The sequence below is a fragment of the Bufo gargarizans genome, chromosome 6, assembly GCF_014858855.1.
Source record: "Bufo gargarizans isolate SCDJY-AF-19 chromosome 6, ASM1485885v1, whole genome shotgun sequence".
Taxonomy (NCBI): domain Eukaryota; kingdom Metazoa; phylum Chordata; class Amphibia; order Anura; family Bufonidae; genus Bufo; species Bufo gargarizans.
This window is the reverse complement of record NC_058085.1, coordinates 43146617-43174084: the sequence shown is the minus strand read 5'-3', so window position 1 is coordinate 43174084 and position 27468 is coordinate 43146617. Positions and strand designations below refer to the sequence as shown.

At 45.9% G+C, this 27468-nt stretch overlaps 1 protein-coding gene across 3 annotated transcripts in view; it reads right to left on the bottom strand.

The window, feature by feature from the left end:
* Nucleotides 1-27468, bottom strand: part of MYH10 (myosin heavy chain 10) — an 82329-nt gene that overhangs the window by 27233 nt on the left and 27628 nt on the right. The window contains exons 4-11 of one of the 3 annotated variants that reach the window (XM_044296786.1): nucleotides 14357-14384; nucleotides 8735-8837; nucleotides 7996-8025; nucleotides 7389-7406; nucleotides 4537-4629; nucleotides 2631-2694; nucleotides 301-399; nucleotides 55-198 (exon numbers count right to left, since the gene is read on the bottom strand). In XM_044296786.1, coding sequence (XP_044152721.1) covers nucleotides 55-198; nucleotides 301-399; nucleotides 2631-2694; nucleotides 4537-4629; nucleotides 7389-7406; nucleotides 7996-8025; nucleotides 8735-8837; nucleotides 14357-14384 — 579 coding nt within the window. The remainder of the gene's footprint in view (nucleotides 1-54; nucleotides 199-300; nucleotides 400-2630; nucleotides 2695-4536; nucleotides 4630-7388; nucleotides 7407-7995; nucleotides 8026-8734; nucleotides 8838-14356; nucleotides 14385-27468) is intronic. The other 2 variants (XM_044296787.1, XM_044296788.1) reach the window with 2 other exon arrangements.

Sequence of the window (27468 nt, the reverse complement as noted above, 5' to 3'; positions counted from 1 at the left end):
GACCGTTGAAACGACAACCGTCAACTTGCCCCGCCAGCCGCGTATCTTACTTACACAGTATCTCATCATGAGAGAAGCCCATGATGTGCATCGCTTCCATGGTCTCCTGAAAGTTGTCCTTGTCCTGCTGCCCGGGGATAGGTAGGTAGCCATTAGAGACAAATTTGTAGTTGTTGAAGCCCTCCAGCAGCAGATCCGCTACATTCAGAGAGAAACTCGCAAGGTTAATGACATCCGCCACGTGATATGAGGTCAACTCCACCTGCGCCAGGACAGAGAATGATGAAGAACGAGACTCACATTTTAGGTGTTCTCCGGACCCTGCAAGCAGCTGGTAGAAGATGTGAAAGGTCCTCTCGTCCTTCGCTTGTCGGATTGCTCGAGATTTCTCTAGCAAGTCTGGAGAGTGGAGTTAAGCAGCCTACAAAGATAGTGGAAGACCCAGGAACCCAGTTCCACAACAGTAACTGGGACTTACCGGTATAGACCTCGACATGAAAATGATTAAGATCCGGGATGACACAAATATGGCTGCATTCTTCCAAAAGCAGTGCCACACTTGTCCGCAGTTTACGTCTAGTCTTGCAGCTCAGTCCTGTTTATTTCTTTGGAACCATTCTGCAATACCAAATGTAACCTGCTGACAGGGGTGGCGCTCTTTCGGGAAGAAAGCAGCCATGTTTTACTAACCCCTTCATCACACAGCTTGGTCCAGCTTACTTTGCCTGTCAGACAATGAATTTGACGAGGGAGGCATCCATAAGAAACCTTGATGGACCAACCCGGGCCCTGGGCTGACAAGAAGTGCTACTGGAGGGACTTATCAGCCCGTGAGATGCCCTATTTAATGGGTACAGTATACCAAGTGGACCAGCAACCTAAGGCAACCCCAGCTGTTGAGAAACAACCACACTTGCTCAGCTGTTCTCTGAACTCCCATAGATGTGAATGGAACATGCTGAGAGTTGTAGTTTCACAACAGTTAGAGTGCTGGTGGACAGGTTAGGAGCCAGGGCCTGTCCTGAAATATTAGTTCAACTTAACCGCAGGCCTCATCTGTACACCCATAGAGTTGGCGTATACACGTCTTACCCGGCACAGCAGAGCGTTAAATCCGCACCGAAGAGAAGTCAACTGGTTTTAATTAAGAAAAGCTGAATCTCATCTGAAACTTGGCGCTGCGAGGAATCCCAGGAATGATATTTAATTTCCCTGCCGTAGAGATATTTTCTGCCGAGATGCCACAGGTTGGGGTTCAGCTCCCTCCACAGTGTCCCTACTAATAACAGCCTGTGGCGTAACGTATAAACACTGCGTCCCAGGCCGGTAACATGAGCAGCGCACGAGATTCCTGGCTCGCACGGTCCGTTACCCCCAGGACATTGTTGGGGGCAGGGCTTCTGGGGAAATGATAAGCTTGTGAGAGCGAAGTGAAGGTTCTCACAGGGAAAAGGAAAAAGTGCACAGTCAAAGTCCCCTGGTTTTGATCTGCTCATTATTCCTACCTGGAAACCGTCAGCAAGCAGGCTAGTTGCTGATGACAGATCTCATGGTTTGCATGAATACCAAGAAAAGAGAATTAGATTAATATGTGAATGGCAAAGGCGGTAGTGGTCAAGCCATAGTGCTATGGAGGCTTCAGATGTGGCCCATGTCTGCGGCGGAGAAGAGGCCACTCATGTGCAGCCACTCTGAACTGTAATACATAGGAGATATGGAAATGGCCCCAAGTGCACAGATCCATTAAAGGGTTTGTCCAGGATTGGAAAAACATGGCCACAACTGCCCAAGGGCAGCATCTGGTACTGCAACTCCTTTGAAGCTGTTTTCGGAAGTAGGCAGCCATGACTTCTCTAATGACGGACAACCCCTTTAAGTACAGGTACAAGACCCCAATCAGGGCCAACCGCATACCTGATACACAATGCAGCCTATTGCCCCTGTATATATGGAGCAGCTACATAGTTCCAAACCTGGCACATACCCCCTATAAAGGGTCGGCCATGCCCTCTCTATGCCAGGCGCCATACACTCCTTCCCTAAGCTCACGCTATGATAGCGCCACCTGCTGGCCAAAATAATGATGTACGCTTTCAGAGTAAGATAAAGGAGAGGCCTGTAGCCGCTAGTTGGTCAATTGTGGGCTGCCTGGTGCCCACCTGAGTAAGGCCATACACGTTCTACACATGTACGGGGTTACTGAGGTGTAACTGACCCCCACAGCTGGACACAATAACACGCTAATCAGAGACCGTTCATGCATGAACTTCGCACACGCCAAACCACTTCTACACGATTCACTGGTCCCAAAATAACCAAGGAGCTAGCGTTCCCGACTGCCAGAGGAACACGGCGTCTGTACAGGATCCAAACCAGAACAAGGCGGTGAAAACGCGTCTCCTCGCTCCAATCACAGTATGGGCGTGAGGTTGACTATTTTAGGAAGTTCTCAGAGAAGATCCATATCCCGTGTGATTCAGCGGGCGCCATAAATTCGTTGCAGCATTTACATAGATTTAGGAGTTAAGCCCAATTTGGCAGCCACGTGGAAGAACAGGAAATAAGAGTTTATCCTATTCCTGACTTCTCGCCATTTCCTGAATTTCGTGGGGCATGAAGTAAAAGGATACAGGTCTCGATATTGGCCCCTACGATGTAACCGGTCACATCAAAGTTTATCCGGATGAACTTGCCCTGTGGGGTGGGGAAAGAAATCAGAATCTTTCTGCATCATGAACTCACGGCTGGAAAAAACATATTCATACGTGTCCCGTGGCTCCCAGCTGGGGGACTGTACGCAGGTGAATGAAACCCCCTGCAGGTGACCTCGCTGTCAGGGCAGCAAAGCCTGGTAATTGTATAACGAACAGCTCTGCAACTTTCTAATATACGTTGTGTCTCAAATTCTCACCCTTGTCAAGATCTCTGCTTGTTATGAGTGAATAGAAATATGCTTGTTGGAGTCTGAAAGCCTCTGAAAGATAGATCTATGAAGGCGTAGCCCCCCAGATGTGTAAGGGCTTGTTAACACGACTGTTGGTGTCCTGTGCTGTGAACCGCAAATTGCGGTCCACAATGCACAGGCACCTTCCATGGGGCAGGCGCATAGGGATCGCAGACCCATTCGCTTGAATGGGTCCGCGATCCCTCCGTTCCGCAAAAAGATAGAGCATGTTCTATCTTTTTGCAGTGCGGAGGCACAGAATGGAACCCCGGGAAGCGCTCCGTAGTGTTCCATTCCGCATCTCCGGATTTTCGGACCCATTGAAATGCGGAATGACAACGGAACGGTGCCGTGTATAAGCTGCATGATCTTTCCATTTTTCTATATACAATCATGAATATTTTTATTTCCTTACAGCAAGCAGAGATCTTAAAAAAAAAAAAAAAAAAAGTATATAAAAAAGCCATGGAATTTACAGGTTCGCCCCTCTATATAATACAGATGGGGTGTCATGCACACGACCATATCAGTTTTGCAGGCCCCAAATAGCGGATCTGCAAAATGCGGATTTGGTCCATGTGCAGTCAGTTTTTTTTTTTCCGCTGACCCATTGACTTCAATGGGTCCGTGGTCTGAATTTTGCAGACATATTTTATCTTTCTGCATCCATATGGTTATTTTGCAAAAGAATAGAAGACGTCCAATATACCTGGACGCAAAAAAAATACAAACCACGACCCGCTGAAGTCAATGGGTCCTCAAAATATGTGGCTGCAACACAGACCATATCTGTACCCTGTGGAGTCACAATTTGCGGTCCACAAAATACATATGGTCGTGTGCATGAGGCTTAAAGGGGTATTCCTATTGCTAGGATATGCCCCTATCGTCTGAAAGGTGCGGGTCCCACCCCTGGGACACACAGCTACACACCGAGAACAGAGCAGGGAAGGTGGTGGCCGGAGGACCTCATGTCTCCCTGGGTCCGGCCACCATCAGGCGCTCTCCCCATAGCAGTTAATGTGAGCGCACTGCACTTGTGCGGTCACCACCCATTCATTTCTATGGGGCTGACGGAAATAGCCCCAAGTCATTACCGAATCTCTGCAAATAAATTTACGGCTGTTTCACAAGAGCGGTTGCCGTGTGTGACGTCCGCTCCGTGAATGACAGCCAAGACCCGATGCAGACTGCAGGGGCACGGAGCAGTAACATGATTGATAATGCTCCGTGCCTCTCTGTGACCTCTTTACTACGAAACCACAGTGAGATAAAGTTGTCACTGTGATTTCGTAGTGAAGAGGTCACAGAGAGGCACGGAGCATTATCAAACATGTTACTGCTCCGTGCCTCTGCAGTCTGCATCGGGTCTTGGCTGTCATTCACGCAGCGGATGTCACGCACGGCAACTGCTCGTGTGAAACAGCCCTTACAATGTAGCAGCCCAGGGGCCATCTTCTCCTATACCAGGGGGCACCTGTACGACGTCCTAACAGTAGAAGCCAATGGGGGGCTACCTCCTTCTAGTTGCAGGAATTAGGACCCCCATAAGCTCATGAAGGAGGGAGACATTTTTTCACTCTCATACTTACAAAACGGGACGAGTTGTCGTTCTTGACTGTCTTGGCATTCCCGAAAGACTCCAAGATGGGGTTCGCTTGCAGCAGCTGGCGCTCTAGCTCCCCCTATAGAGAAAAAAAATGATATACATCTTGGGCAAATAGGAGAAAAGCCCCGCCACACCACGATGACCACTACACAGCAAGGCATCATAGGAATTGAAGCCTAGACCAGGGGCCTAAAGAAAAGCATGAAAAAGCATAAGCTTGAAGATGGATACCCTCGTCAGGATTTGATCACTAGGGCTGTCAGAGACCCCCACCCCCCCATACATCGGTTTGATTGAGCGGACGACAGGAATCCCTTTTTTATTTCGACATCTATATATTTTGAGGAATACTTACCATACACATAAGTAACTAAGAACTGGACTAGCTTGATCAATTAGCACCACTAGAGGGACCTCCTGAGCTCAGAAAGCCATCTATCTTCAGTAAGCTCCTCAACTCCCCCTAGTGGTAGAGCAGGAAGCCAAAAATGTTATAATTCAACCATGTTTCTGTCACATCACGTTGCCAGGGTGGGGATCATAATCCTTTGATTAGAGGAGGGTCACATAATTAATTAGATTTTCTACTGGAGACGCTCCTTGGGAAATATAAAGTACTCCTTTAAGGTGTAATTATCGGCCTGAGCATTAAAGGGTTACACCCGGCATCGCCGGTACCAAGTAGTCTATACAATGGCATTTAAATATCCATCCCTGGCTCACATACTGCTGGATAACTAGTGAGAATGGTCATTCTGGAGTCTAGGAAAGCTGGGTGACAAGCTGTAATGGTACCTAGCTTTCCTGGAAACAGAAGAATCGGCTGAATTGATAACAAGAAGAATGATTTATATTGCTGCTCCCTCCCCCTCCCTCAGTCGTAATTAAGAAGCCATCACTGCTTCCCCCGCTACAACACCTCTGTGTAAGCGGCACAGCGCAGAACAAAGCGCAGCGCGCACCGGAGAGGCACATTGATGTAAATCTCCTCATTGGAGAATAAATCAGCCATTTTGTAAGTGTCCCGCCCCCCGCCCCAGCAGATCGCCAGGGGCCAGCAGGCTTTGTTTGTAACCATAGCACTTATCAGACCAGCAGGTGAGTGCCAGGAATTATGGGTAGGCTATTGGCGTCTCAGAAGCTGGAGAGGAAAAATCCTGCAGGGAATGATTACTGAGCGGGAGGACTGCACGAAACACCTCGGTGAGAGATTAATGCCGGGGGGAGAAGAAATGTCTCTAACAGAAAGGCAGGTGACTGTGCAACCACTGAACGCTACTGTACAGGCTACATATAGAATTAATCTACATAACTGTACATTACTGATCCTGAGCTACAACCTGTATTATACTCCAGAGCTGCACTCACTATTCTGCTGGTGGAGACACTGTGTACATACATTACATTACTTATCCTGTACTGATCCTGAGCTACAACCTGTATTATACTCCAGAGCTGCACTCACTATTCTGCTAGTGGAGTCACTGTGTACATACATTACATTACTTATCCTGTACTGATCCTGAGTTACATCCTGTATTACACTCCAGAGCTGCACTCACTATTCTGCTGGTGCAGTCACTGTGTACCTACATTACATTACTTATCCTGTACTGATCCTGAGTTACATCCTGTATTACACTCCAGGGCTGCACTCACTATTCTGCTGGTGGAGTCACTGTGTACATACATTAGATTACTTATCCTGTACTGATCCTGAGTTACATCCTGTATTATACTCCAGAGCTGCACTCACTATTCTGCTGGTGCAGTCACTGTGTACATACATTACATTACTTATCCTGTACTGATCCTGAGTTACATCCTGTATTATACTCCAGAGCTGCACTCACTATTCTGCTGGTGGAGTCACTGTGTACATACATTACATTACTTATCCTGTACTGATCCTGAGTTACCTCCTGTATTATACTCCAGAGCTGCACTCACTATTCTGCTGGTGGAGTCACTGTGTACATACATTACATTACTTATCCTGTACTGATCCTGAGCTACAACCTGTATTATACTCCAGAGCTGCACTCACTATTCTGCTAGTGGAGTCACTGTGTACATACATTACATTACTTATCCTGTACTGATCCTGAGTTACATCCTGTATTATACTCCAGAGCTGCACTCACTATTCTGCTGGTGCAGTCACTGTGTACATACATTACATTACTTATCCTGTACTGATCCTGAGTTACATCCTGTATTATACTCCAGAGCTGCACTCACTATTCTGCTGGTGCAGTCACTTTTGGGGCTTACTTAATGGCTCTGTATAACATTTTTATATCTTGCTACAATATTACTTGTAATGAAGGAGTCATGTGTCATTTTCCCGCCGCGCCAACTGGAAGTGCCTCATTTTGATGGATTCATTCTTATCCCCTCGACAGGCTTCCATTTAGTGGAGGTAATGGCACCCGTCAGATTACTTATGGCGGTGGGTGCAACATGCTGCCCTGGCTTCTCCCTTTCACTGTCTGACCCTGAAAATCTACAGCTTCACATTTTGCAGCTTCAAGCGGAGCATCTTTCGCGACAGGTAGCAATCAACACCCTAGACCTCAGGGCTTTTCCATTTGGGAAAAAACAGGTTAAAAATGGCAGGAAAGGCGATTATACTGAGCAGTCGGATGAAGTTAGACAGGAAGACAGGTAGAGCGCGACATGCAGAGCGCGGTATGAGCAAGGACGGAGATGAAATGATAGCGGGATGTGAGGTTGGAAAGGGGTGTAGGTGTGGGGGGGAGGGGTGTGTGAAAGAGAGTCAGAAATTAAAACTGGGTGCTGGGTAAGTGTCGGGGAGAGCTACATGCTACTCACATACAACAAGGATCCACTCTGCAGTTTAACAAAATGACAGTGGGGAGGGGAGAAAAAAAAAATACGTTAATGGTTATGGTTTATGCAGCACACCAAAATCAACACAGGGATTAGAGTAATACATAAAGGCTGTGGAGAAGGAACCCCGAACCCCCACCATAATAGAAGACATTAGGTCAATGGTTTACCAGAGACCCCACCACCACAGCAGGTCTACTTTGCCTAGTGTAGGAGCTAAGAGTTGACAACCCCCACTGTGGATGACTCCAAGAGGGGGTCGTCACTCTGCTTTTGCTCCGGAGAGGTCGTACAGATTTGGCCAACACCTGCCTGGGCGAGGATCGGACACAAAGAGTGTTAAGATGATGTGAGCACCGAGGACGGAATGGTTACGTCATTAATGTAAGTGAGAGAGCAGACTACGTCCTTATGGGTACAGATAAGACTGGCGAGGATAGTGGCGCTCGGGAGTTGTGTTACCGATCACGTCCTGACTGGTAACACAACTCCTGGGCTCCCCTCGCCTGGGGTGAAAAAGTGCCTTATAATGGGCTACAGAGAAAGGATCGAGGAGAGGGAAAGGAGTGAGAGGAAGAAATCCACTTGCCTGATGTTTGATGGGTTTAGGGGATTCCGTCTGTTACGGCAAACAAATAAACACAAGTTAGTAACGAGGCAGTTATTAATTATCAACAGGAAGAGCACTGACCAGCCAAATCATCCCCCCCAAACATGGATCCCACGGTACCTCCCTTACAAAACAGAATATCACGAAATACATGTAATGGTAGACCCCAAGAATTGACCACAGTAGGGCCAATAGTGCCAATGGGGACACGTACAAAAACTCAACCCAAGAAGTTCCATGTAGGTTGGTTGGTTCTACTCATCAGAGGTCCTTCATCAGCTGTTTTGACCCAAGAATGTTGTCAAGGTCACCTTATGGGATTTTTTAATTTTTTTTATGAAGGGTTCCAAAATTGCTGGAGCTTAGACAACCTAAAAGATAACGGTTATTTAGCTAACATGCCCATTTGTCTCCCCAATCAGTAAGGAACAATAGGATCGGACATGTCTGTTTTCCACCAGTGGAGACATTTGGGCTGTTCCCATAGACCTGAGACCACTGGAAGCATACCATCTTATGTCTACAGCCAGATCTACTCTATGGAGCAGCAACAGCATACATACATCACCCTTCAGGAGCTCTCGTCAGCTTTTACATGCCAACCACTGGTGAAGAAATGAGGAGGACAGATGCTAAAACCAAGGAGACCTTCACATTTCACTAATGATTAGAGACTGAGTCAAATAAAAAGGTGTAGGGTGGGGCTCCAACAACTCACAGGAATCGTATGGTCCTTCTTTCCCTTATGTGAAGATGCCACATGAGCCAAGTACTGGATGACTTTCTTGGTATTTTCTGTCTTTCCAGCTCCGGATTCACCTCTGAGGAAACAGAAACAAAACCCAACGACCCAGAAAGATTACATATCGGTTTTGTATGAAAAATACCAAAAGCTTCACTTGAATTGGGCATCTAAAAACTAAAGGTTCTCAGCCCTGGAGATGCATGACATAGTGGTGACCATGGTGGCAGAGACAGACCTGGACTTCCCACTGAAGAACACAACCCGTCAGCCAGAAGAGCAGATACCAGGGAACAGTACACTGCAATAATCTGGCACTTAAATTATAATGGTGATCAAGGAGCAGAAGTCTCAGCAAAGATATCTAATAACTGATCTACCTTTCTATGAAAGCCTTATCATCTAGATTATCTGATATTCTGGAATCTTCTTGATCCCTTTAATGCCAGATTATAGACCGTAGTGAATCACATTTCAAATTCCTTGATTTACTTGTGACGTTCTATAGTCCCACCATATCATACACCACTCACATCCAGAGCTGCATTCATAATTCTGTTTCCTGTCACATCTGCAGCACAAAATCACCACTAACCACATAGCAGAGCTGTTATAATGCCGAGTAGCGCAGCTGCTACAACGCCTGCAGAAGGACGTTCTCTGTGGAGCCCGGATCGGTACACTGGGAGGCACTTTTAGGCAGAGGTGAAGACCTTGAAGTCAGGACAAGTAAACATATTTGGGGGGGGGTCTGGCATCTGAGTTTTTTTTAATCTGATCTAAAGATTGATAATTGAACAGTCTGCTCTGAAGGCTGATAATTTAGGGGTAGGGTCTGGGGTCTGAATTTATTTTTGGAGTCTCAGCATAATTTTTGTGTGTCTGGTCTGAGCTCTAGTGAGGGGGTCAAACAATTTAGGGGTCAGATGGATTTAGGGATCTGGTCTGCTGGGGTCTGAATTAATTTTTGAGTCTGGGTATGAAATTTATTTCATCTGGTCTGAGGTCTAGTAAGAGAGGTCAGGTCTGGGGTCAGATGAATTTAGGGATTCGGTCTTGGGTCTGAATTCATTTTGAGGTCTGGGCATGATGTCTTATCTGGTCTGATGTGTTAAGGGGTTTAAAAAATAAGTTAGGATCTGGTCAGGGTTCAAATGAATTTAGGGGTTTGGTTTGGGTCTCATTATTTTTTTCTAGTGTGTAGTCTGGTCTGGTGTGTGAAAATTAAAAGCAGTCTGGTCTGGTGTGTGAAAATTAAAAGCAGTCTGGTCTGGTGTGTGAAAATTAAAAGCAGTCTGGTCTGGTGTCTGAAAATTAAAAGCAGTCTGGTCTGGTGTCTGAAAATTAAAAGCAGTCTGGTCTGGTGTCTGAAAATTAAAAGGAGTCTGGTCTGGTGTGTGAAAATTAAAAGCAGTCTGGTCTGGTGTCTGAAAATTAAAAGGAGTCTGGTCTGGTGTCTGAAAATTAAAAGGAGTCTGGTCTGGTGTGTGAAAATTAAAGGGTTTTGCATGTTGTCTGATAATTTAGGAGTCTGGTCTGGAGTTGGATAAATGTAGTGTTCTGAAGTCTCAATTCATTCTTGGCTCTGGTCTGGTGCCTGGATTAATTTTGAGGTCCAGGGAAACATTACAAATCAGTGCCTACGTTTGTCCTTTCATTAACTTTTATATGGAGCTGGTAAATGTTCACCAGACTAGAGCCAACAAGAAAAAGATTACAATGCAGCTCTAGATGTGACTGGAGTATGACATTAAGGGCATTACGTTTCAGATAAGCATGTGCAGTGCGGAATCGCACCACGTGCGCGAGAGTGATCCTCCGTTCTGGACACTGCTCATCTTGCCGGAGCGCACGGCAATATACTGACTTATAATGTTGTGTGTCTCCGCATGACTATATCGGTACACAATCAGACGGACAGCTTTATGTCAGTACGATTCTGTAGAAGTAAGGTCACGCAGAGACACACGACATTATAAGTCAGTATATTGCCGTGCGCTCCGGCAAGATGAGCAGTGTCCAGAATAGAGGATCACTCTCACACACGGGGTGCGATTCCGCACTGCACATGCTTATCTGAAACAGCCCTAAGCATAACACCCAATGTGACTCAAGATCCCCAATTTAACCACAATCTGCCTGTAGCCTGAAGAAGCTGCAGCTGCCAGCCAAGACATTCCCACTAGGACTGCCATTATCTGCAGTTACTGTAATAAAACGCTACCAGTCGACATCTCCTGCCGCCCATTAACGTGCCCGTCTGGCCGTGGCAGGCGGGTTACCTTCCTTTTATGGTGCAAAAATTTATACTGTCTTCTTGGAACTAAAAAGGCAGAAAATGTGAGCGCCAATGGTCCATTTATCAATCAGAGGGAGATTCTTGCCCAAAAAGTGTCTGCAGTAAAAAATGTATATCCACTCAGAGGATTTGAAGCAGAAACTTCTGCTTTTATACTGGAATGCAACTCATTCCAGGGGAAGAAAAACAATGAGCTGCAGCCTGACACCGTAACCAGCTCGGAATGTGGAAAAAAATACGGTGCATTGCTTGGTAGACATCTGCTGCATCCTGTCAGCCAGAGGGCTCGCTGGAGCAGACAGACACTGGGCACTCACATGATGCTGCAGAGATTCCTGCACTCCAGACCTCTGCTGATGAAAAGTCTGGACAGTTTGTTAGATGAAGCAGCAGACAGCTGCAGAACATGGTATTCATTCCTTTGTAATGAAGCACAGTGTGACGGGTATAGCAAAAAATCCCACACTCTGGGACTGTATTCTCTGGACACTAAGAAATGCGAGCACAGGACTGGGAAATATAGCTGCAAGGAAGTACCCTGCAGTCTCGGTGGTCTCCAAGGTAATATACGTGTAGTAGAACTAATCTACATAAAGAAGTGGAGTCAATTTGTAAATACCTTGTTCTAATTTGGAGTTACAAATGTATGTTTCATACTCCAGAGCTGCACTCACTATTCTGCTGGTGCAGTCACTGTGTACATACATTACATTACTTATCCTGTACTGATCCTGAGTTACATCCTGTATTATACTGCAGAGCTGCACTCACTATTCTGCTGGTGCAGTCACTGTGTACATACATTACTTATCCTGTACTGATCCTGAGTTACATCCTGTATTATACTCCAGAGCTGCACTCACTATTCTGCTGGTGCAGTCACTGTGTACATACATTACATTACTTATCCTGTACTGATCCTGTGTTATATCCTGTATTATACTCCAGAGCTGCACTCACTATTCTGCTGGTGCAGTCACTGTGTACATACATTACATTGCTTATACTGTACTGATCCTGTGTTATATCCTGTATTATACTCCAGAGCTGCACTCACTATTCTGCTGGTGAAGTCACTGTGTATATACATTACATGACTTATCCTGTACTGATCCTGAGATACATCCTGTATTATACTCCAGAGCTGCACTCAATTCTGCTGGTGCAGTCACTGTGTACATACATTACATTGCTTATACTGTACTGATCCTGTGTTATATCCTGTATTATACTCCAGAGCTGCACTCACTATTCTGCTGGTGAGGTCACTGTGTACATACATTACTTATCCTGTACTGATCCTGAGTTACATCCTGTATTATACCCCAGAGCTGCACTCACTATTCTGCTGGTGCAGTCACTGTGTACATACATTACTTATCCTGTACTGATCCTGAGTTACATCCTGTATTATACTCCAGAGCTACACTCACTATTCTGCTGGTGAGGTCACTGTGTACATACATTACTTATCCTGTACTGATCCTGAGTTACATCCTGTATTATACCCCAGAGCTGCACTCACTATTCTGCTGGTGCAGTCACTGTGTACATACATTACATTGCTTATACTGCACTGATCCTGTGTTATATCCTGTATTATACTCCAGAGCTGCACTCACTATTCTGCTGGTGAGGTCACTGTGTACATACATTACTTATCCTGTACTGATCCTGAGTTACATCCTGTATTATACTCCAGAGCTGCACTCACTATTCTGCTGGTGCAGTCACTGTGTACATACATTACATTACTTATCCTGTACTGATCCTGTGTTATATCCTGTATTATACTCCAGAGCTGCACTCACTATTCTGCTGGTGCAGTCACTGTGTACATACATTACATTGCTTATACTGTACTGATCCTGTGTTATATCCTGTATTATACTCCAGAGCTGCACTCACTATTCTGCTGGTGCAGTCACTGTGTACATACATTACATTACTTATCCTGTACTGATCCTGAGTTACACCCTGTATTATACTCCAGAGCTGCACTCACTATTCTGCTGGTGAGGTCACTGTGTACATACATTACATTACTTATCCTGTACTGATCCTGAGGTACATCCTGTATTGTACTCCAGAGCTGCACTCACTATTCTGCTGGTGGAGTCACTGTGTACATACATTACATTACTTATCCTGTACTGATCCTGAGCTACATCCTGTATTATACTCCAGAGCTGCACTCGCTATTCTGCTGGTGAGGTCACTGTGTACATACATTACATTACTTATCCTGTACTGATCCTGAGTTACATTCTGTATTATACTCCAGAGCTGCACTCACTATTCTGCTGGTGGAGTCACTGTGTACACACATTACATTATCCTGTACTGATCCTGAGTTACATCCTGTATTATACTCCAGAGCTGCACTCACTATTCTGCTGGTGGAGTCACTGTGTACATACATTACATTACTAATCCTGTACTGATCCTGAGTTACATCCTGTATTATACTCCAGAGCTGCACTCGCTATTCTGCTGGTGGAGTCACTGTGTACATACATTACATTACTTATCCTGTACTGATCCTGAGCTACATCCTGTATTATACTCCAGAGCTGCACTCACTATTCTGCTGGTGCAGTCACTGTGTACATACATTATGTTTATGTAGTAAATTACCTTTCTGTAATTGGGACCTCCCCCTCCATCGGTTAACACGTCCGCAGTCAGTGAGCCCAATTAGATGGTGTATAATGGAATACAGACTGATTTAAAAGGTTTTTACAAGACTTTACTACTCCTGACCTGTCCTCAGTATCTGATCGGTGGGGGTCCATCACCCAGGACGCCATCGATCAGCTATTCGAGTAGGCAGCGTGGCTCACAGTAGTGTCACGGCCTTCTCAGCTTTTCCTAGGCCATTGATGACACTTGCATCGGTCACTGACCTCCTCCGATCAGCTGTTGCAGTGGCACTCCTGTGAGCACCACGGTCTTCTCACTGCTCACCAAGCACAGCGCCGTACATTGTGTAGTGGCCATGCTTGGTATTGCGCTCAGCCCTATTTACTTCTATGGGGCTGAGCTGCTCCTAGGCCAAGTGACCGAACAATGTGTAGTCAGTGGTGTACAAAAAGCTGTGAGCGCCACGGCCTTCTCAAAACAGCTTAACAGTGGGGGTCCAGGGGGTCAGACCCCCACCGATCAGATACCGATGATCTATCCAGAGGACAGGTCATCAGTAATAAAATCTTGGAAAACCCCTTTAAATAACAAGCCCCCAAAAAAGCTGAGGACACAAACACTGGCACGAATAACACTGGCGTCCGGGATTTACTTACGTGCAAAGTATTGATTGGTCCTCACGATCTGAAAGACAAAAATAAGAAAATAATGAAGATTTGGCAACTTAAATGGGGTTTTCAGCCTTATGTGCATGAATCAGATGATCAAAGGGACTCCCTTCTTGCTTGGTATTGCAGCTTAGTCCCATTCCCTATTACCGGGACTGACCTGCAATACCAGGCACAGCCACTACTAATAGTGGCGCTGTGCCTGGAAAACAATGAAGTGGCTGGAGCGCGGTGGCCCCAACAATCAGCTGATACAAAGGACAGTCGATCAAGTCTGTAGAGAGCCCCTTTAAATCACTGGGTAGTGAAAAGTTTTACAAATTTCTTTTGTTTTGCGTTTCAGTTTCTTATCGCTTTTAAGACCACTGCTTGCTTTCGGTGAATGGAAACATTCTAGTCCTGATATCACGTCCTCCTCCGATCAAGCAGAGGGTTCCCTGATATACAGGAGCAGAAATCATTGCAGTGTAAGCCTCTGAATGTAAACAATGTTCCCATTCACTGACAGCAAGTCGATCAATGGAAAAAAATGAACCGAAAAAACTGAAATGCAGAGCGCATCAGAAAGCAGCGATTAACAGGTATTTAAAACATTGTTACAATGCAGACGCCCCTCCCCCCAGTATAAGACGGAGAGACTATAGTGAGCGAGCACTGTGGATGCGAAACGCGTGAGCAATCAAAATACCAATAAGTCTCCAAAAAATGTACCATTCAGATGAACGCCCAAGCGCAGTCAGGAGGAATACAGAATGTATACGGCTTCTGGACGCAGCGCAGGATCGGGCGCTAACATGTCTGCCATCTTGTACGTACGTGCTGAGCTAATGGCAGGATTATCATGATGAATGGCGGCTGTTACACACACATTATCATTACCGCAGCCGAGGACTGTTTATACGGCCATTAATCTCCATCGTCTGGGTGATGTCACCGCTACTGTATATACCCCCGCCGCTCAGCGCCAGGCTTCCAAACAGACACGTCTTACTGTAAGCAAACGCCAAGGATAACAAGTAGCGGCTGATTTATCTTCCCCAAATCTCACAGATTTATGGCGCTAGCGCTGCCAACCAAGAACGGGAACCTAAAAAAAGACGCTGAGAATCTAGGGATGCGGAATACCTGCCCTATGATGGATCCCTCTTCCCTTAGGAGTCGTCCCCGGTTTGGCTCACATGACCTCATTTGCATATTTTTTTACCCATGGAGCATTGCCTTGAAACGCAAGTCTCCATACACCCTCCAGGTCTCTTCAATGAGAAGTGATCCCCCCGCGTTGTGTCTACGCCATCCAGTCAACCTTTGTCCTGCTCTGGGGCAACAATCCCTACCCTTAGGGGGGAGTGGTTTGGCTGACGAGCTAATTTGCATTATTTTTTTCCCAGGAAGCACTGCCTTGAAGATGAACTGGGTCTCCTTAATGAGAACCAGTACCCCACATGACAAACACTAGATCTACGTACAAAGATGGATGTTGTCGGCTGTGCCACGTCCTCAGGGAGGCTATGGCCTATGACCTCGGAGCGCCCCCTTCTGTGACATCCTATGTACAAGAGTGGGGGATGAGCAGGTCTCATAGCTATATCACTACATACGTGGCCCACACCACAAAATCAGCTCGACGGGGACCATTCAAGATCGCTGTTTCTTATCCCTTAAAGGTGGTGTTCACTACCACGGCTTGGACAGTCTCCTTGGGATATATCATACGTATATGGCAGAGATATGCAATGCAGTATGAATTGCTGCTCTATCCTCTTATTTATAGATCATAATGATGAAGAATTCCTTTAACCCCGCCTTTAATGCAAGATGGCTGCTCACATGTAACTCTGGCATCACAACAGATATCAGCGGTGGCCACATGTCAGTGCTTACCTATCTGACATGCAGTATGGATGCACTTCATTTCTGCACTAGTGTGCGGCCAGAAACTGCCATAATGGAGAACCCCTTTAACCCCGCCCACTGTGCTAAAACTGACCCCACACCAATGACTTTGCCTCCAATGTTCCTGGCTGTATGCATGACAAAAAATGTCACCAATCTATTCCTCAGCGCTGTACAGAGACACCAGGTGTGTCTTCCCTCGGTACCTCCTCTCGGGGCTGCAGAGCATCGCTCCCACTGTCATCATCATCCTTTAGAGACTATCACTCTCTGACATCTGTCATCGACTACTAGACCCAGGCAGACACCAGAATGGTAACGGATGGGGCTGCGTGTTTTCCTGGCAGCTCAGACACGGCTAATCGTTCCCGGCACCACCGGCAGCTAATGAGTAACAGGCCCCCTGTGTCGGTCTAGTTACTGCAGAACGTGACCCATCAGACTGGCATGTCGTCACTGCCAGTGCTGACAATACCAGGGCTATGTGTTCTGCAGCTGTCACTCAGCTCTCCGAGAATCCACCTCGCTATGCCTTCCCGGACTCTAGGAAAGCTGGGTGGACCGAGGGGCAACACTGTACCATTGAGGAAATTCCTGAATGGGCGCTAGCGAGGACACAGAAATCCGTGATCGGATGCTAGGCCAGCCTCAACACGATGGGTGTTATCCTCCTCATCTAAGAGCGCCACCCTAGACACAGATGAGTGTATCCATACACAATCCACTGCTGCTGTAGATAAACCAAGGACTCCAGAAGATCGTCAGCATGTCCGAAACGCGTTCTACGCCCCCAAGCTGGAATAATAGCACTACCTATAGAGACACAACCTATAGGCAAGGCTTTCCAGCAGAATGCAGTCCACTGCTCACTGTTATCAGTCAAAGAAGATGGTTAATGACTTTAGGACATTAGGTCACATGTGCATTTACAATCCTGCTGGTTGGTGCTGGAAACAGTCAGCAAACTATCAACAAACTCTTCTAACAGCAACTGATCATGCGGTAGGGAAGTACGTTTCTCATACATTCAATTACTGCACATCGGAAAGCAGCTCTGGAGTGCACAATAAAGGCTAGGACGCAGGATCGGTATACGTGAATAGTGAGTGCAGCTCTGCAGTATAATACAGGATGTAACTCAGGATCGGTACAGGATAAGTAATGTAATGTATGTATACAGTGACTCCACCAGCAGAATAGTGAGTGCAGCTCTGGAGTATAATACAGGATGTAACTCAGGATTAGTACAGGATAAGTAATGTAATGTATGTACACAGTGACTGCACCAGCAGAATAGTGAGTGCAGCTCTGCAGTATAATACAGGATGTAACTCAGGATCAGTACAGGATAAGTAATGTAATGTATGTACACAGTGACTGCACCAACAGAATAGTGAGTGCCGCTCTGCAGTATAATACAGGATGTAACACAGGATCAGTACAGGATAAGTAATGTAATGTATGTACACAGTGACTGCACCAGCAGAATAGTGAGTGCAGCTCTGGAGTATAATACAGGATGTAACTCAGGATCAGTACAGGATAAGTAATGTAATGTATGTACACAGTGACTGCACCAGCAGAATAGTGAGTGCAGCTCTGGAGGATAATACAGGATGTAACTCAGGATCAGTACAGGATAAGTAATGTATGTACACAGTGACTGCACCAGCAGAATAGTGAGTGCAGCTCTGGAGTATAATACAGGATGTATCTCAGGATCAGTACAGGATAAGTAATGTAATATATGTACACAGCGACTGCACCAGCAGAATAGTGAGTGCAGCTCTGGAGTATAATACAGAATGTAACTCAGGATCAGTACAGGATAAGTAATGTAATGTATGTACACAGTGACTCCACCAGCAGAATAGTGAGTGCAGCTCTGCAGTATAATACAGGATATAACTCAGGATCAGTACAGGATAAGTAATGTAATGTATATACACTGACTGCACCAGCAGAATAGTGAGTGCAGCTCTGGAGTATAATACAGGATGTAACGCAGGATCAGTACAGGATAAGTAATGTCACGTGTTAACAAATGTGACCTGTAAAATGGTCGTTCATAGGCGATACAAGCCCAATGCTCCCTTGAAATCTCTCTAGCCTGGGCATTAACACCCTCATTGCCAGAACGGACTAGAAAAACAGGCCACTAGAAGACAAATCCTGCTAGGATCCAACTTGTAACATCTGGGATATGTCAGGGCGGCCATACCACTACAATAAAGCCATTATACACTACCAGAGGGATGATCTGGGGTTAATCACTGCAGTAAATCACTTCTCTATTAAGAGCTCTGCACATTACAGCCGCCATGGCAAGACAGTTGTCTGCAAACAATCCCGGGGTGAGATTTCCCACAGCTGTCCTCAGGCGGGCACAGAGAGGCATGAACACATGGCCAGGATACGTGGGTGCTCAGAGGGCAACATACCAGGGCGGACTGAAGAAAACGGGTCATATAAAGCGCTGCTCCACCTGTACAGGCCACGGAGTCAGCCACGTAGATACAGTAATACTGTTTGAATACATAGGACAAGGATATATGAACTCGGGGGCTGGAGTTGGGCAGTTGTCACTTAGTTTTCTGCACCCCCATAACCACATGGGCTGGGGAGTACAGGGGAACATGTCAGAATAATGGCTGAGGGACATCTCTACCAACCATGTTATATATTTAAAGTGGAATTCCCCTTTAAGTAAACTCTATATAATGGATGGCGTTGTGCTTAGCGAGCAGTAAGAAGGCCGCGGCCCTACCGGGAGCACTGGCGCCTTCCGGGCGTCGGACCCCCACCGATCAGATATTAATGACCTATGCAAAAAAAAAAAAACTCTTTAATTCTACAATTTTAATACCCCATCTTCTATTGCTTACTTCACAGGAGTAGTCATTTTAAATCCATTAAATGATCAACGTTCTCCTTTAAACCCAATCCCTTTAAGAGAATTAGAGGAAATAAAATAAAGCTGTTTTCTTTACAAAACAGTGCCACACCTGCCCACAGGCCGTGCGTGGTACTGCAGCCTGTTTTCTTTTCCTTCCATGAGGCTGCCATACCAGACATAACCTAAGAAGAACACCGCCATACCGCTGAGGTCATACTACATAAGGTCTGGATGAGGTTACTTTCCAAGAACAGGGACTCCCTGACTCACCTCGGCAATCCAGACTGGTCACGAAATAAACCAGGGTGATGTAAGCGTCACCACCTCCTGCAGACACTATGAGGCGCTATCTATATCTCCTCCAGTCATGGTGACGGGATTACCATGCGAGTCACTACTTCTCAAGGAGGGCGGCCATGCAAGGTAATGAGAGGAGTGTGATGTGGTTAGGATAGTATACTTAGAAACCAGTAATGGTCATGGTAGGAAGCTCCTGCGAGGGTCACGCTCCCTGGGAATTCATCCTCTGTATGTTCAGACACGTCACTACTAGGGTTGTAACTATAGGGGCAGCACAGGGAACCGTTATACCACGACCTAGGTGTCTGAAGCAATATAAACGGCACGGGTGGTGAGCAACCCACATTGCTACCCAGGTCAAGTCAAGGATACTCCTATTGACTTCTAAAGGGGGGAAGAAGACCACAAACCTCTAGTGGCATTATTCTTGCGTCATGCAAGTACCTGAATAGCTCAAGCCAAGGACTGCACAAGAGCACATTCCCAGACATAAGCTCTCTTAGACATCCTATGGTGGCATGCGAACATGCGAATAATGGCCCCATCCAAGTGGTCTTAGTGTGCCCCCATTTAGGAAATTATGGCAATGAGCTGATAGGTTGCAACGGGCATCCGTGCTTGTTTAGGTATACATTACACGTAAACTTGGCTGATGCTTCGACATATGGGAACATAAAAGGTTAATATGGTGATGCAGTATACATAAGTAATGCAATGCACAAGATGACCGGCGCGGACACTGTGTTGGATATCCGGTATCCATGAATCCTTGGTTCGCACCTGTGGTTCCGCCCAGGCACATGCTGGTCATATGAATGCAGTTAGTGTAATTGACTTTAACCCAAGCATGGCTGAAGGCACGTCCTTCATATTAACTGCCCACCAGAGAGGCCATCTCATCACTCAAGACAAGACAGATGGACGTGAGCTTCTACAGTCAGTAGTGTTTGGAGAAAAATGACTATACAAAAGCTAAAAACCTTAGATACACTGGTCCACCTAGGTCTGACTCTGAATGATCAACCAAAGATCTCCAGATCCATCAAATGGTGGACCATATATGAGTAGACCACCTCTCCTTAACACTGAAGGCTATGTCAAGGTGTTGGGTGGCTTTTGTGTAGGCTTCCTGGACCCCTCATTCACAGCAGCAGTAATATTTCTAGGAATAGGTCATCAATAGTTAAATCCTAAAGATTCCCTTCAAGAAAACAGTAATTAGTGAGTCTACGTGAAAACAAGTCACTTGGGTTATTTTCAGTGAGGCCTCCAGAAAAAAGATTGCAGAATGAGCTAGAAGTGTAGTCCTCCCAAAGAGGCACAATATACACCAATAAGCTAGAAAATAAAAAAATTGAGTGACAGATAAATAACTCATGACAATGGGACCTGTCCAAGGGTGAGAAATATTAGGCAGCAGGTGAACGGTCAGGTCTTGAAGTCGAGAGACCATAGAGCCAAATGTCTAGATGACTGGGTCAGAGCATCTACAAACCGTCTGGTCTTCTGGGGTCTTCCTGGTACATAATGGTAAGGACCTCGTAAAAGGGGTCCAAGGAAGAACAACCGGTGATCTGGTAACAGGGTCATGGGTACCCAAGGCTCACTGATGTGTGCAGGTAGTGTAGGCTACCTCGCCTGGTCTAAACCCACAGAAGCTGAAGAGAAAATTTCTGATAATTCCTGCTGCCAATGATAGATCACACGTTTTTCTTGCCGTGAAAAGGGCTGTAGACTGGTCAGAGCACCCATGCTGACCCACGTCCACCACAGAAACCACCCACAATGGGCATCAGAACTGGACCAAGGAGTAATGTAAGTAGGTGGTCTGGTCCAATGAATTACATTTAACACCATGTGGATGGCCAGGTACGTGTGCCTCACTTATCTGGGGAAGGCATGGCACCAGGATGCACAAAGGGAAGAAGACAATCCGAAGGAGACAGGGTGATGCTCTCTGCAGTGTTCTGCTGGGAAAACTTGGCTCTTGGCATCACATCATGGGGATGTGACGTGTACCAGTAACCTAAACACTGTACAAGCAAGTGTCCCACTTAACAGCAGTGATATGCCCTAATGGCAATGCCCCGACCTCCTGAGATACAGACAGATCTTACAGCTGCGCACAGAAACCCACAAGATCCACCTTAAGATGTTCTACAAAAATTCTTACTCATGGGTAAAGCCTCTTGCCAGGGCCAATGCTAATGAATGAGAGGTCAGAGGGAGGGTCTTTCAGGGCGTGCAAAAAAAAAAAACCCTGAATCTGCAAGTAGTTTATATGGGATAAGTCTCCAGTGTCACCAACCTGTGAATTTTTTGCCAAAGGCATTTAATGGGCAGTCCGTAATTAAAGGAAGGGATGCATCATTGCATCGACTGATGACGGATGGTTAATGGTCCTTCACCAGCATGGGAACCAAACACAACCATAGCTGAATCCTCAAGCTAAACTTGAAAAGCTCCTAGTACAGATAAAACCTTACATATTTCAACTATGCTATGAGCAAAGTGGGTCTAAAGCAACCAATGATGTTGCCAACTATAGGATGTCCATGGCCAACATAAAAAGACGTCAATCAAGCCAAGTCTAGCTACAACATTCACTCCTGGTACACACAGACACGCAAAAAGTTTGCCATTTGCTACAGAATTAGGTCTGTAAAACTACAAGGAGGACAAGGCCCGACGATCCCCTCCAGGACTCACATTCCTGTGGTTTAGACAATTTCATTACGAGCGAGAACCGATACATAAACAGGCCTCTGGTCAAGCGCGGTGGAGTCTGGTCTATACAGCTGGAGCGGCGTGCCCTAAAAATAAACCAACGGGCATAAAAACAGAAACAAATGGACTACAGATGGGCTGTGTAGATTGTTCTGCTTAACAAAAAAACCTTAAAACAAATACAGTGCAGATGTAGACTTCATCGAAACCTCAGAGAGCTGTCCAGAATACCTGTGGGGCTCAGCCTGATACCATCATCCAACATGGCAGAGTTTAGACACCCTGGTCACCAAAACAAAACTAGGTGGAAGTGAACAACCCCTTTAAGAGGATTTTATAGTCTATCAGGCCGCTCCCTGAATCATTCTTAACTCCAACCGTTGAGGTCTTCTAGTGCAGAGGTCTCATAGGAGGGCGAATCTGAGTTTGGTTTGTTCCATGTCAGGCTGTGCCATCATTTGTCATGCACTGACACCCTCGCAGTGAATCCAGACATGCTTTTGTATATTAAGGATTATTTCCTTGTATAATACTAACGCAAAAGCAGGAAATTCCACTCCGTGACTTGTGGAGGTAGTGTTAGTATTACTTCCTTCCGGTATTTTAACTAAAGGACATTAAGGAGAATATTTTTCTAAAAGAACTGGCCTCGAGCCAAACCCGGCCTCAAGTACAGACCATAAAAACGGACGTGAAATAGACTCCTTTATAGACAACCAAGCTGCCTGTCTCACAATTTGCGGTCCCCAATGCACGGGCAACATACATGCGGATTCCACAGACGGATCCATGGTCCGTCCGCGTTGCAAAAAAGTAGTGCACGCATTTTGTGCGGTGCGGGAGAATGGAGAGAAACCCCACGAAGCACTTCATGGTCCTTAGTGCCTCCGTTCCGCACCGGACCGTCCGGATTGTGGACCCATTCAAGTGACACGCGTGAGCCCTAAGCCTGAGGTCTTACTTTGGTGCTGCGTTGATTGCTCCCCATGATCCATCCCTTTGGAGAGTACTATGACCCAACACTCTTAAGCCCCTTGCAGACGAGCGAGTATTCCACGCGGGTGCAATGCGTGATGCCAACGCATCGCGCCCGCACGGAATCCGGACCCATTCATTTCAATAGAGCGGTGTACATGAGCGTTGGTTTTCACGCATCACTTGTGCGTTGCGTGACAATCGCAGCATGTTCTATATTCTGCGTTTTTCTGCCAACGCTGGCCCCGTAAATGGAGCTGCGTGAAAATCGTATCCGCAAGCAAGTGCGGATGCAGAGCGATTTTCACGGATGGTTGCTAAGAGATGTTGTTTGTAAACATTTCGTTTTTGATCACGCGCGTGCAAAACGCATTGCACCCGCGTGATAAAAACTGAACACGATCCTGGCAAAACTGAATAACTTTGCCTGTGAAATTGATCATTTTTCACTGAACGCATTTGCAACGCATCCGGACAAACTCGTCTGCAAGGGGCCTTAGGATAAGCCCTACCAGTCACCATGGATTCTACACGGAGGTCAATGAATACATTTTAGGGCAGGACATCTTTGAAATCTCCAATTAATATACTGCTCTGCAAGAAAACGGATGCTGCACTGACTTTCCGGAACCAAAGTCTTAGTAGAAGGCAGCTAGAAGAACATCTGGATTATGAAAGTCAACTTAAAGGGACTCCGGAATACGCAAGTATTAAAAATATCCAAAAATGAGACTCAACAGCCGCTGCATCAAGACAGGCTGATTCGGTTTATGAGAGACGTGAGCGGCAGCCAGACAGGTATTACACATTGTGACGAAGGCCACGTCCCTTTGTTTCCATGGACTGAAAAATAACAAAACCCTCCAAAGCCAAAGCAGACAAGTAATAGATCAAAAAGTTGAAACATTCCTGCACCTCAGAGGAATGTTATCACTTAATGGACGCCAGGACTTCAAAAGACTTTGTGAAAGCCAATGTTTAGAGAGCTGCTTTGAGTCTCTACGAGCAGCTTATTGGGCGAGTGTCAAGCAATTTGGTCACGTTTGGTTTTCATTATGCATGCGCTGGGATTTCAGAGTCGCCCCTAAACCTTTCCCCGGCAAATGTGTTCATGTGCTGAACAGAGAGAATTCTTAGTTCTTAACTTGCCTTTTTACACCAACAAATGGCCAACACCACCAAAGATAGACCTGGTCAAGAGTACCTGGGAGTACCCACAGGTACACAGTATGTGCTAAGTACCCGATACTCATAATGTCCTAAAATACAACTATAAGTCGTCATCCATTTCCAAGGCATCCAACAGACACAGCACATCTGCACAATGAGAGCACTCTGGTCTTCATGTAAGCTTCTTTCTTGGCGCAACATGGGGATGAGACACAAGGACATAAGAAGGAATTACTGAGACTAAGTACCAAAAGTCAGTCTTGAGGTGGCCTCAAAGAGGATTTGGGTCATGCTTCTGGATTAGATAACATGGTGTCCCAGATGATGGGTGTGCGCTACCTGACAGACTATGTACAAGAATATACGGTAACTACTATAATACTGCTCCTATGTACAAGAATATAACTACTATAATACTGCCTCCTATGTACAAGAATATAACTACTATAATACTGCCTCCTATGTACAAGAATAGAACTACTATAATACTGCCCCATGTACAAGAATATAACTACTATAATACTGCCTCCTATGTACAAGAATATAACTACTATAATACTGCTCCTATGTACAAGAATATAACTACTATAATACTGCTCCTATGTACAAGAATATAACTACTATAATACTGCTCCTATGTACAAGAATATAACTACTATATTAATGCTCCTATGTACAAGAATATAACTACTATAATACTGCCTCCTATGTACAGAAATATAACTACTATAATACTGCCTCCTATGTACAAGAATATAACTACTATAATACTGCTCCTATGTACAAGAATATAACTACTATAATACTGCTCCTATGTACAAGAATATAACTACTATAATACTGCTCCTATGTACAAGAATATAACTACTATAATACTGCTCCTATGTACAAGAATATAACTACTATATCACTGTCTCCTATGTACAAGAATATAACTACTATAATACTGCCTCCTATGTACAAGAATATAACTACTATAATACTGCCTACTATGTACAAGAATATAACTACTATAATACTGCTCCTATGTACATGAATATAACTACTATAATATTACTCCTATGTACAAGAATGTGACTGCTATAAGGCTGCTCCTAATCACATGTAGTCACATCTTTTCCATATAGATATGAGCACTTGGGCCTCCTCTTCCTCCGGTCTGTCCGCTCACATTCACAGGATACTGGATGCCGCCATGCTGTGCTCCTCCAGCTCTTGCACAGAATACCCACGACACAGCAGGCATTGTTAGAGGGAAAGCAGCAGCTTGAGTCAACCCACAAGAATGGCAACAGGCCAGAGCGGGCGGACACTGGGACAGGATGCCCGAACAGATCTCTGTCATCCATGTGCCAATCCTTGGCATGCTGCGGAGGAGAACGGCGACCAGAAGGAAATCCTGAATGTCACGAGCCTTTATCACTAGCGTAGTGACACGAGCCACGGCAGCAGAACTACGTGAATGAGGATTTAATGCCACAGCAGTGCACTCTGGGTAACTGCACGCCAATGTTTTTTTAGCTACGCTACCATCCTCTGCAGACCACAGCCGCCCCTACAATTCGGGCACTGCAATTCTGTATTAGGCTGGAGTACCCCTTTAAGAAAGGAAGAATTCTGGCAACCATGTCTGCACATTGCTGGAAGCAGGGGGTCTGATTTGGGATTTCTATGGGACACCCTGCAAGTCCTTGATTTGTACAGATACGCGGCTGCTTTCAATGAGCGCCATGTAATACTTTATTCCTCCTGTGGGGGAGCTGTAGGAGAATTGTACGCTCATGGCCACGTTTTCTCAGCGATCGCTTGGGATCCTAGCGGCAGGACAGCCTGTGATCACCTTATTTTTAAGGATCTCTTGCAACAAAAAGGCAGACAACCTCTTTAAAGTACACAAAGGGGCAAAAAAAAAATGTTTGCAACTTGAATTCTATACCCGGTCCTGGCAGTGGAGGGGTTAAGAAAGTCCACATTCTGAAGACAATGACTCCCAAGACTTGCCAGACATTACTAACCCAGGGAGGTGGGGGGAGTCTGGAAGGAAGCGGAGGGTCTGGCCCCGTGACCTCGGAGTGCCCGGATCTGTACGTCTGCTGCGGTTACTGCAGGGTTTATGAGGAGGAAACAGTCAGAGGCAAAAGCTGCTGGATTCACAGCAAAACTACATTTTCTGGTGGAGGGCCAAGAGCCGGGCGGACTGATGGCGTTATACGGAAATAGGCATTTTACCCTGACTCCACTGACACCCGGCGCGCAAGCCTGGCACCGAATGATGGGAAGGCCCGTAGGAGGTGCCATCCAGCTTTCTGACTCCCTATTAGTCTATATGTATACTCAGAGATAATTCCCTGCTGTTCGCACATTCCTGCTGTACTAGCTGTGCAAGTGTCAGTCTCCACTGCAATTCCATAATTCTATTCAAAAACACAGAAGCACAGGATGATCATATCTATAGGTCACACCCACACAGTAAATTAACTCACAGGACCCCCCCCATAGAGAATTGTGTCATGCTCCACCCCCTCAGAGCCTGCTACATATTGCTCTACGTAAGGCAAGTGCTGAAATGCTCTGTGCTACAGTAGGCAGACAGGTCCGTCTATCCTGGCGTTTTTGTCGATCTGACGGGTTGCCCATGTAACACATGACGGGATGACACAGCTTCTGGGGGGGGCTGCATATGTAAGGCTACTTTTTGATTAGCGTTTTTTGCGGAACCATTTAAAGTCAATGGAGGACGGATCCGTTTTCCAGTGTGCCAATGAAAACGGATCCGTCCTCATTGACTTAGATTGTGTGTCAGGGCGGATCCGTCCTGCGCTGCACATCGCGGACAGAAAGACGCTTGCGCTTTTCTGTCTGCGATGGGGACGCAATCAAATGCATTTTGGAGCATACCGTTTCGTTCAGTTCAGTTTTGTCCCTATGGACAATGAATGGGGACAAAACGGAAGCGGTTTCTTCCACTATTGAGATCCTATGACGGATCTAAATAGCAGAAAGGGAAAGCGCAAATGTGAAAGACGCCTGACATGACGGGATGACATGGCTTCTGGGTGGCGCTGCACATGTAACACATGACGGGTTGACACGGATTCTAGCGGCGCAGTGATTATACACACAGATGCTGCGCTGTTTA